Source organism: Hypanus sabinus, chromosome 21 (genome assembly GCF_030144855.1).
Source record: "Hypanus sabinus isolate sHypSab1 chromosome 21, sHypSab1.hap1, whole genome shotgun sequence".
Lineage (NCBI taxonomy): Eukaryota > Metazoa > Chordata > Chondrichthyes > Myliobatiformes > Dasyatidae > Hypanus > Hypanus sabinus.
The window spans coordinates 61,603,697-61,616,234 of record NC_082726.1 but is presented as its reverse complement, the minus strand read 5'-3'; the positions used below and the strand labels follow the sequence as shown (position 1 = coordinate 61,616,234).

General features: G+C 38.2%; 1 protein-coding gene across 4 annotated transcripts in view; it reads left to right on the top strand.

Moving 5' to 3' along the window:
• ogdhl (oxoglutarate dehydrogenase L) overlaps window positions 1-4,107 on the top strand; it is a 101,930-nt gene extending 97,823 nt beyond the window's left edge. For all 4 annotated transcript variants that reach the window (XM_059946703.1, XM_059946700.1, XM_059946701.1 and 1 more), the window contains one exon: window positions 2,112-4,107. In XM_059946703.1, the coding sequence (XP_059802686.1) occupies window positions 2,112-2,232 (121 nt within the window). In that variant the 3' untranslated portion in view covers window positions 2,233-4,107. The remainder of the gene's footprint in view (window positions 1-2,111) is intronic.
• The last annotated feature ends 8,431 nt before the right edge of the window (window positions 4,108-12,538 follow it).

The following is a 12,538-nucleotide window of genomic DNA, read 5'->3' as shown; positions in this document are numbered from 1 at the left end:
ATCCATGTGCCTAATTAAGAATGTCTTGTATGTCCCTAATGTATTTGCCTCTGACATCCTGCATATACTTTCCTCCAATCACCTTAAAATTATGCCCCCTTGTGTTAGCCATTTCTGCCTTGGGAAAATGTTTCTGGCCGTTCCTTTGATCTATGCCTCTTGTACACTTCTATCAAGTCTCCTGTCCTCTTCCTTCCCTCCAGGGAGGAAAGTCTGTGCTCGCTCAATCTATTCCATTTAGTGCTGGCAGTTTTGCCCACACAGTATCCCTTAACTGTCTCCAATATAAAGAATGGTGATTAGAATCCAGGATCGTGTTTTAGTTGGCAAACACAAGGAAATCTGCAGATGCTGGAATTTCAGGCAACACATACAAAATGCTGGTGGAATGCAGCAGGCCACGCAGCATCTATAGGGAGAAGCGCTGTCGACGTTTCGGCGGACGAAGGGTCTCGGCATGAAACGTTTCTATAGCGCTTTTCCCTATAGATGCTGCCTGGCCTGCTATGTTCCACCAGCATTTTGTGTGTGTTGCTCATGTTTTAGTTAGTGTTATTTGATAAAACATTTTACCAATATCCTTCTGTGTAGGTTAAAAATAAAAACATGCAATTTTTCAGGTAAAAAACCTATTTTTGTTTACTTCCATTCACATGCACTCAGTGGCCACTTTATTAGGTACAGGAGATTCTTGGTCTTCTGCTTCTGCAGACTATCTACCTCAAGGTTTGAATGTGTTATTGCCGCCTCGTCAACTTGGACCAATGTGCGCATTCTCCTCCGACTTCTCTCATTAACAAGGTGTTCGTGCCCACAGAACTGCCACTCTTTTTTTTTTTGCAGCATTGTCTGTAAACTCTAGAGACTGTTTGAAATTCTCAGGAGATCTGCAGTTTCTGAGATACTCAAACCGCCTGATCAAAGTTTGTGTACATTTTGCAACCTTGAGATTTGTCTCCTATAATGTCAAAATTAAATAGGTAAAATATTATGCTGTTATATATACAATGGTCAAAAAAAACTACAACTCCTCATAGCAATCATAAAAAAAATTGGAAATTTTATTGATAAAGGAAAAAAAACCTACTAACTAAACTGAAACAAAAAAGGAGAGAAAGAAAAAAAAAGGAAAGAAAAAGAAAGATTGGGCAGTCCAATACAGGATATAATTAGAAAAAAACGAGAGAGAGAAAAACACATCCTTCCAGTCATCTCCGAACCTTCACGGATAAGGATTTTCCCCAAAGAGAATAAAGAAAAATAAGTAAATAAAAAAATTAATTAAATCATGTGAAAATATTGAAGAAAGGGTCACCAGACTTGTTCAAAATTAAAGGATGTATCAAATGTCCGGCTTCTAATTTTCTCCAAGCTTAGATATGACATAATGGAGGAGAGCCAATAGAAAGCAGTAGACAGGTTAGATTCTTTCCAGTGTAGCAAAATAGCTCTCCTATTTAATTTTGACATTATATACTTTCTGTTTTTATTATTGCTGTTTATATGTCTTTTATATTATCTACATGCTAAACTCCTCTTCTGATTTGTATATTCTTTATTTGAAAATCAGTAAAAAAAAATTGAAAAATGAGATTTGTCTCCTAGCTAGCAGTCACAAAACAAAGAGAACTATCAAGAGGGAAAAAAGACAAATGCAAACAATAAACAAGCAAATAGCGTTCTGAACTGAAGTCAGCAAAGAAAAGTCTGTCCATATGCACTTAGTTCAACATGGAGTGGAGCAGTGAGCTGAACCAACCTGTCCTTGCCCCAGGCCCTAGTACCCTGACCGTTTCAATCTGGCCCGGCACCTAAATCATCGTCCAGACATCGGGTTCAGTTGCCTCGATATGCTGTAGCACCAGTGATCATTCCACAGTCAAAGTCACTTAAAGCCTATTTCTTCCCTGTTCTGATGTTTTCTCTGAACAACACAGAACCTCTTGACAATGTCTGCATGCTTTTATGTATTGAGTTGTTGCCACATGTTTGGCTGATTAGATACTTGCATTACTGAGCAAGTGTACAGATATACCTTAGAAAGTGACCACTGAGTGTGTTTGGAGTGAGAATCAAAATCTGCCATTTGAATTGATTTTATCTTCCCTTAGGTATGTTGGTCGTGAACCTGCAGCTGCACCTGCCACAGGTAACAAGAATACACATCTTGGAGAGCTACAGCAAATCATGGACAACTCTTTCAATCTCAAAGCATCTGGGGATATGTTTTAGATCAATTGAAAAAAGTGGCCAAATGATAGGTTTTATTTCAGGGAAATTATACCTTACTCTGCTGTAAAAATTATACAGCAAGTAATTACTGTTGATTTGTATTGTCTTTAATGCTGTTATTCATATAAATGTTAACATCTTCATTTATCGATTTTATTTTGTTACTTGGGATTTAAAACACTGCTTTATATGCAAATTGAGGACTAGGCAGGATGTATTCTTCAGTCAGTTTATCTATTATAGTTAGCATTTTGGGGCTGGCTTAAGTAACAGACCATATTAATATTAGCACTATGCTTCGTTGTAAAAGAATCTTTAATTATACATGCAACATTTGAACTTTGCCCATACAGAAAGCAACATTGTGTGCCACATTGCTGATAATTACAGAATATTATTATCAGTATCATAATAATGGGATACTTTCCTAAGACTATGGAGGCTGCAAATAATTATTTTAAAATGTAACATCTTGCATATACTGCATAATTAGTAGATTGACGTAATTACGTCTTTTTTTGTGGAAGAATTAGTATCTTGGAGTATGAGACTGCGAGTGCCATCTATCATCAATGCAAGCACAATTATTCAGGGAGGGGTAAGAGTTTATTTTTAAAAAAAGTCAGGCAAGGGAATTGCCATCAAATCACTATACAGAATCATTCCATACAGTAGTTTTCTTTAAACACTTACCTCTCCCTCTTAATAGAGAAATAGGGACCAGTGAAACACCTTCAATAGATAATAGACTACTGTATGTAATTGTGAATTCAGTTCATTCTATTAGCAAAATTGACCTGATGTATGCTAGCTTTCATGTATACCAGCATAAATGTATTTATTGGAGAGGCGCTAACTATCCCTTGTTAATGTACAAAAACGTTATGTCATTATTCAAACTTGGAAACTTGGTTGAGCCTGTTATTTTCTAAATGAGAAGTTTTTAGTTTCTAAATTTAAGAACAAAATGATGTCTGTTTTGGGTTTGTAGATCTTGCACCTACAGAAGAATATGATCACAGTTAGTTCTATGTAATTGGTTACCGCTGCAGCAGCAGAGATAGGTGAAGGTTAATTGGTTGGGGAGTGGCTGCAAAACTTTATCCTGACCTATCACAGCATGGGGCTGAAAATGTAATCTCACAGTACACATAAGGATTGGAATACAAGTCTGGATATTTTAATTTCCAATGTCACCCTCAACTAACATTGACTAATCTCGAACACCAAAATAATTGTTTAAGCTGCTGCAGAGCACTTACAGTAATGAGTTGCTTCATCTTATGAGAAAGGTCCAAAATAGAAATTTGACGGAAAAGTTATCCAAAGTGTTAATGCAGTGTTTGCTTCTCGTGATATGGAGATGATTCAATCCGGGTGACACTTTCTGAAAATTAGCACTTTTCTATATCAGTTAACATTGTAGTCTTGAATGCAATGCAAAATAAAAATGAATTTAGATTGTGTACTATATCCTTTGTTTGCTAATTTTAGCAAAAGGTTGATGTAAATAGTGATTTTAATGGTTTAAAAAGGAAACTTGTGTGAATACAAGTTGGTAAAGATATGTCAAAGATTCCATTGAGGCTCTTCAATGTATGAATGGCAAGTGAGAGTTAAGACCAAATATGCATGTGTAGGTGACAAAGAAACAACTGATAGGCATTTTTACACTAAAAGATTAATACAGCCACATAGGGTGTGCAGTATATTTCCACTGTTGTTGAGGAAATGGACAATTTAAAAACTGTTTTTCTGCTGATTGTTTATACACATAGAGCCAGCTGTTCAAATTGTGATTATTCAGCTATGAGGTCTGTCTGTATCAAGCTATTGGTCAACCCTTGTGCATTAAAGTCTGTTTTTGTTTAATAATTTCTAGTTGATTATTTTAACATATGCCAGTCACGTTATCTGGAAAGAAAGCACTGTGGTGGCCTGATAACTGAATAGAAACATTCTTGCATTAGTTTTCCTCCAGAAAATAGACAAAGCCAAAATGAAATAAAAGGAAAGTTGCTCATTCAATTTAACATGTCCATCCAAAATAAAACTTCTATCTGGAAGTTTCGACATGAAGCCATTCCTTACTTGTGAAATCAGTGCACTTTCTGGATACTGTTTACAACCTGTCCATGTATGTAGGATTCATCTTGTCTGCAGAACTCATCACATTTATACTGAAATGCAAACAAAGGTCACAGAAACATGATTGATGCCAAAACCTGCAGTTACTAGTAATCAATGTATCATGCTTATAATGTAAAATGCCAATTAGAGTAGCTGAGCTTGGCCTCAGAATCAAAACTCCTATTTATTCAATGGTAATTTTCCCCTGTAATTACTTTATTTCAAAAAGTAACTTTTAATTGGATATGAAAGCATAAGAAATTGGTTATTCTAATCATGTACAAGATCGTGCAGCATTATTATTACTTGTAAATAAGTTGGTCTTGAATATTTGGGACACATTATTTGGAAGAAAACATAATATAGGAAGCATAACAGAGAAGTCTACTAAAGGAAATGTGTCCAATGAGATTAAATGTAGTTACAAAATTACATTTTTATCTTGTTAAATATTTTATTACTAATATGTTAAATATAATTAAAAAAATAAAATACCATTAAGTTTCTAGATTTACAAAATTACAAATGATTTTAGTCTACTTCAGATTTTTGGTTTTAATGAAAAACTTTTTAATGCCAGGAAATGAATAATACATCCAACATTCGGAGAAGACCTTTTGCAGCATAAAGGCAAGTGAGTCATTAAGCAAGCCTATTCTGTAAGTTACTCAGTTGTCAATAGATTGCACTTAATGGTTTACCTGTTAGCAGTGGTATTCCCAAATCTTTTAGAATTTACCCTTTTGGATGAATCAAGCCATGAAAAGGAAAGGTCCTGAGTTAGTGTGAAGTTTGTACATAACTTATTTTAGGAGACTTATACAATGAACTAACAAGAAATACTAGTTTATAATATCCTCCTTAGAAACATATAAATGTCAGGGACTTGCTTTGAAGAACACTAGAAAAAAAGGTTGTAAAAGAGTTGCGATTGAAGCTTTAATGATGCCAAATGCCAGGGTGAAAACCAGTGCATATGAAATAGACATTTTCTTTGTTATTTTTGAATGATGACCTTGTTATAGTATCCACCAAAGCTGTTATTTCTGCCATGGTTCAAATTAAGCAACACTGGATTTGGGGGAGAAAAAGCTTTGAACAAGTTGGTTGCTATGTAATTGAAATGATACTTCCCTTAGAGAAACAAGAGACCAAAGATACTGAAATCTGGAGTAAAGAAAAACACTCTGCTTGAGAAACTCAGCATATTGACATGTATCTGTGATGGGAGGGGAATCATCAAAGATTTTACAACAGGTCTTCTACCCTCCACTCAAATTCACCGGGACCATCTCTGACACTTTTTTCTGAACCCAAGAGACCAACTATCAATTACATTACTTTAAACCCAATTTCTGCCAATGCTAGGACATAACCTAGCGAATAAATATTAACAGAAATCTGTTAAAACATAAAAATAGCAGAAAGAGACGTCCAGTTTAAGATGGCACTAATGCCAAGTGACTACTTATCGGTGGCAAACAAAATAAGGAAAACTACTAAATACTTTATTAATAATGATCACTGCTAACAATGGAGAGGCGGGGTCGAGGTGACCTTGAGAGTGAGGGAAGACCTGATGTTTGTTTGATTTAATGCTAGGCTGAATTGGATAGGTTGACTATGGGCCAGATTATGGTGGTAGGGTCCATGGCCTAAAGCGGTTTGAGAACAAGAGGCAATCCGATGTTTGGATGATTTAGGTGCTGGGCCAGATTGAAGAGGTCAGGATGTCGGGACAGGGGGCCAGGGATGGGCCAGTTAGGCACGCTGCTCTGCGATGTTCACTCAGCTCTGCTCTGAACTAAGGCTGTGGCCTGCTCTGACTGTAGTGATGCCTGGTTTCCATTCTTTCATAAAATATTAGTTCTGAATGATATTTTGTTTACTTTTATTGTTTGTAAGATTAGTTTGTTTTTTTTCCTCTCTGCACGTTGAGTGTTTGACAGTTTTTTTACATAGGTTCTTTTGGTGTTTCTTTGTTTTGTAGCTGGCTGTAAGGAGACAAATCTTGAGATTGTGCAATGTATACATGCTTTGATAATAAATGTGCTTTGAACTTTAAAACAAAATTTACCAATTTGAAGAGTAAATCAGTACCATCACTAAAGTCCAATTATTTTCCAAATCTCTAAAGGTTTACACTAGGTGCTTTCCCAGGTATTAATTTAGAAATGTTATGGGGAATATTAAGGTGAACAAATTACTTACTTCCCACGGGGATTAATGTTAAACATTTGAAAAGTAATTATCGCAAACCTTTTTCGTTTTGATTTAGTACCTCATAAAAGGCAGCACGGTAGCGTAGCAGTTAGCACAACGCTATTACAACTCCAGCAATCACTGATTTAGTTTTGACTCCACTGCTGCATGTAAGCAGTTCATGCATTCTCCATATGACCACATGGGTTTCGTCTGGGTGCTCTAGATTCCACCTACACTACAGTGGCTAACATAGGCCAGACACGTTATCATACCTGTTGGTATGTTAATTGGTTATTGTGAAAATGTCCTGTGATTAGGCTAGGATTAAATTGGGGGATTGCTGGGCAACACAGCTTGAAGGGTCAGAAGGACCTACTTTACGCTGTGTCTCAATTTTTTTTTAAGTTAAAAAATAACAAAAAATGGCAGCAATACTTTGCAGTTTCATCAATGAAAAATGCTTATGTTTGGTTTGTATAAGCTTATCCATTTAGGCATAGCTCATCAAAGCATCCCAATGAAAAGATGGATTAAATGGGCCCTGGGCCCCTCTTGAGTAATGTTATGTAACAGTAACAAACACATTGCAGGCAACTACAGTACACTTGGCTCAATGCGCAAAGACTTTGAGGATAGGCATTCAGAAGTAACTCTGCCCTCTAACAACAATATCCTTGGGAACAAGTGAGCGCAACAATGCAATAATTACAAGATTTACATGATCAGGGAGACGGTGCTTGAAATGATGGCAAGAATTCCGGCACCATCTGTAAGGACTTTGTACGTTCTGTCTATGAACTGCATGGGTTTTCTCCAAGTCCTCCAGTTTCTTCCCACAGACTAGTCAGTTGGTTAACTGGTCATTGTAACTTGTCCTGTCATTAGGCTAGCATGAAATAAGTGGGTTGCTAGCAGTGCAGCTCATTGGGGTGGAAGAGCCAGTTCTGCACTGTATCTCTAAATGAATGACTAAATACAGTACTGTGCAAAAGTCTTCGGCACACACACACACACACACACACACACACACACACACACACATATATATAGGTAAGGTGCCTAAGACTTTTGCACAATACTGTATTTGAAAACGTCAAGCTGAAAGCAAGTTTGTAAATCTGGCAACCTACCTACAAGAAAGATAAACAAGGTTGAAAGAGTGCAAAGAAAATCTACAAGGATGTTGCTGGGTCTAGAGGACCTGAGTTATAAGGAAAGATTGGATAGGTTAGGACTGTATTCTTTAGAACATAGAAGACTGAGGAGATTTGATAGAGCTATACAAAATTAGGGTAAATGCAGGCGGGCTTATTCCACTGAGCTTTCGGTGATGCTACAACCAGAGGTCATGGGTTAAAGATAAAAGGTGAGGAGAATACAAGGGGAAACTGCTTCACTCAGAGGTTTGTGAGAGAGTGGAATGAGCTGCCAGCACAAGTGGTGCATGCGAGCTTGATTTCAATGTTTAAGAGAAGTTTGGATAGATACATGGATGATCAGGGTATGGATGGCTATGGTCCCAGAGCAGGTCGATGAGAGTAGGCAATTTCATTGGTTTTGGCATGGACTAGATGGGCCGAAGAGTTTGTTTTCTGTGCTGTATATTTCTATGACTCCATGGCAGGAACTAAGGATGTTGAGAATGGTGAGAGTCCGGTGCTGCAGGTGGGATGTGGCGCATTTGTCAGAGAAAGAGTGCCGGGGCAGGAGGGTGGTGTGAAGGTCATATGATTCCAAACAAATTGGTTTACTGATCATTATAGAATTTCTCTGTGGTGCATCCCTCTCCCTTCCCATTTCCCCAGCTATGATTTACCTCTCCCTGCTGCATTCCCAATCTCAGTCCCCAATAGAGATATACCAGAATCAGGTTTATCTTCACTCACATATCATGAAATTAGGTCAGGGTTAATTGGGGTTATCAGGGGTTGCTGGGGCAGTGCAGTTTGAAAGGCCAAAAGGACCCACTCTGCCCTGTAGTGCTAAATAAATAAAGTATTCCCTTGCCAGCATTATCACATGAATGACCAAAGGTGTTAGCCAGGTGCATGGTATGCATTTAATAACTACTCGTATCTTCTATTTATTTTTAGTGCACAATATATTTTCCTCAACTTTTAGGAAAAGATTCAGTCCACAGCTCACCAGCTCTGCACTGACATGGTAAATATTTACAAGCATTCTATTATTAATGGAGTAGGTTACCTGATTCAAGCCCTGCAAAAGATATCACATAAATCAGCAGAGTTGCTAACAAAATTTATCACAGGAATCGGAACTATCAAATGTAAATTTAATAACACCCCACTATAGGAATGGTGTTGAGCTTTAGAGAGGGTGCAGAAGAGGCTTACCAGAAACTGGATATGGACAAACCAGGGATGTTTTCACAGGAGGCTGAGGGGAGATTTGATAGAAGTTTATAAGATTAAGGGAGGCATACGTAGAGTAGACGACCAGTTGCTTTGTTCCAAAGCTGAAACGTCTAATACCAGAGGGCATGCGTTTCAGGTGAGGGGTAATTTTAAAGGAGATGCAAGGGGCAAGCTTTTAAGACAAAGTGGTGGGTGCCTGGAATTTACTAGGATGGTGGCAGAGACTTTTAGAGATACTTAGGTCGTGAATACATGAATGTGAGGAAAGTGGACGGAAATAGATATTTTGTGAGCAAATGGGATTAGTTCTGTTGGCCATTTGATTAGTAATTAATTTGGTTCAGCACAACATTGTGGGCCAAGGTCCTGTTCCTGTTCCTGTACTGTTCTCTGTTCTATGTTCTGACATGAATTGTTAGCAACAGTAGACAAAAACCAGCAAGAAAAGCCAAAAATAAATTTAAAAATAGTTTTAAAATATTAAAGCTGTAAAAAATGCATGATAATGATATTGAGTAACAATGTGCAAAGAATTCTGTACAGTTTTGAGAATAGATGTACAGTGGATTATTTTTAATATATACTGGAGGAACTCAGCAGGCCAGGCAGCAGCTATGAAAAAAAATAGTTGCCATTTTAGACCAAAACCCTTCAAAAGGATGGAGAAAAAAAGCTGGAGTAGATTTGAAAGTTGGGAGGAAGGGAGAGAGAAACACCAAACGATAGGTGAAACTTGGAGGCAGAGGGATGAAGCAAACAGCTAGGAAGTTGATTGGTGAAAGAGAAGGCCATAGAAGAAGGGGGGGTAGGAGCACAAGAGGGGGGCAATGGACAGGCAGGGAGATAACATGAGAGAGGGACAATGGGATGGGAAATGGTGAGGGGGTAGGCATTACTGGAAGTTTGAGAAATCAATGTTCATGTCATCAGGTTGGAGGTTACCCATACGGAATATAAGGTGATGTTCCTCCAACCTAAGTGTGGCCTTATCCTGACATTGGAGGAGGCCATGGATGGACATAATGGAAGTGAAATTAAAATGGATGACCACTGGGAGATCCCAAGTTTTCTGGCAGACAAAGTGTAGATTCTCAGTGAAGTGGTCTCCCAATTTATGTCAGGTCTCACCAACATACAAAAGGCCATACCGAGAGCACTAAACATAGTATATGACCCCAACAGATTGACAGATGAAATGTCGTCTCACCTGGAAGGTCTGTTTGGGGCACTGAATGGTAGTGAGAGAGGAGGTGTAGGGGCAGGTGTAGCATTTGTTCCCCTTGCAAGGATAAGTGCCAGGAGGGAGATCAGTGGGGAGGAACGAATAAACAAGGGAATCGCGCAGAGAGCTATACCTGCGGAAGGCAGAAGTTGGGGGAGAGGGAGAGAAAGATCTATTTGGTGGTGAGATTCAGTTGGAGGTGTTGGAAATTTCGGAGAATTATTGATGCTTCGGGCTGAGACACTTCATCAAGACTGGAAAGGAAGGGGGAAGAAGCAAGAATAAGAAGGCAAGGAAGTAGAAGTTAGCAGGTGATAGGTAGGGGAAAGGTGGGAGGCTGAGGGTTAGGTAGAAGAGGAAAAGGTCTGAATAAATAATCTGATAGGAGACTGGACCATGGGAGAAAGAGAAGAACGAGCAGCACCAGATGGAGGTGACAGGCAGGTGAGGAGAAAAGAAGGGGTAAGAGCTTTCATCATGTACAAGATTTTGTGTGAGTTGCTCAGAATTTCCAGCATCTGCAGAATCTCTTGTGTTTATTATTGTTGTAATTCTCTTTGTAGAACTAGGTAAAGATTGGTAAAGTGTTACTAGATTTAACTTAAGAACAGATGCATATTTGTTGCCTTAAAAATGTTAAATTTATACACAGAAACATCCAGCAATTGTTTTTCATAGCTGATTTGTGAAATCTATTGCATGTATAGCTGGACCATGAGTCCAGTATTGATGTAATCCATACCAAATTAAGCCAGTATTTTGTGTGTTCAGATTCCCAGCATCTGCAAAATCTCTTACATTTATATCTATCTCTTAGGCCTCCCTAGGTCATAATTGACCATGAATGTGGCATCCTAGCTGTCTAGATATGCAGGCAAGGCGGTACCATATGGAGAGCAAGCTGTTGCCCATGTAGCAAGCACCCCCTCTCCATGCATCTAATGAGCCCACAGGAACAACAGAGAACGATAGCGGTTCTACATAGGAGTTGCCAGTCAGCATTGAAATCTATATAGGACTGCCTCAGGGATGCCAGCTCCAGATTTTTCCCTTGGAATTTATTCCAGAATCCTTCCCCATGAGTGGGTATAGCCATAAGGCAATCAGGTTTGTGATCAGAGTTCTCCTTCGCCTAGGTTAATGGCTGTTGAGCCCCATCTACCCAAAGCAACTGGTTTTAAGGCACTAATGACTCATCTTTTCCCCTTCTCCTGTCAGTAAAAATGGTTCTGCCAGGCTTAGTAGCAAAGCCACACTGGGAGGCCAGGAGCTGGACTTAGTTGTCAGAGGCTATTTGAAGTGCATACCATTGAGGCATTAAATAGGTAATGGAGCTTACTCCATCACCACCTCCTTCTCTTGGCTATAACAACCTTAAAGAATCTTATGTCTATCTAGGAATTTCTTAAAACAATCTATATTATGAATAATACGGATTTTCATGTTGAGTATGGTAAATCTGGTAAAGCTTTCTATATATTGCCTTTGAAAATTAAGGTGCTAGTGATGGGGTTTGATATCACAGAGAAATGAAATGGCTGCAAAGGTACTGCTATAAACACTGATCCAAGTGGTTGTAAGCTCTTCTAATTCTACTGTCCTTCTTAATGTTACTGTATCCCCAGAAGCACACAGCAACCTTGTAATAAACTCCTAACCATCTGTCATTCTCCATGTATTAAATATACCATGTTGCAATTAAACAGATGAAGATTAAATATTCAAGATCCATATTTTGTTGAATAGAGGCATGAAAGGGAATGGGTAATTTAATGAATAAATCTGTTACTTCTTTGCCCTCAATGTGGAAAAACAATACATGTCATCAGAGGGAACCTGTTCCGTATTTCATTCACCTAGGCAAAAAGCTGTGAACCAGAGTTTATGTGCTATGAATGATAACATCTTTATACAGCTTAAAATGCAGATGGGATGGTTGTTTGAATTTTAAAATATAATTCATGTCCATCAAAAGTACTCTGAACATGAAGGAAAGAGTTGCTCTGTGTTGCCATGGAAATTGACATGTTGACTGCATGATTGAAAAGATCAGAGTTCATTCTGACATATGTTTAGTAAACCGTGAAGTAACACCAAAGGAGAATAAATTACTTTGATTTTAACGGCTAATATAATGACCTGCAAGTCAAAACTAAACCAAATATTGGATCAAATCAAACAACTTTGCTGGTAAACTAGTTAATTGAGCAAAACGATCAGGATGATCTGTGCTTTGATAAGATGTGCTATAGACAGCATTGTGACAGGTTCCATCATGGTCTGGTATAGCAACTCAAATGCACAAGAGTACAAGAAGCTGCAGAGAGTAGTGGACTCTTGCCTAATACATCATGAGCATATATTCAGTGGTATT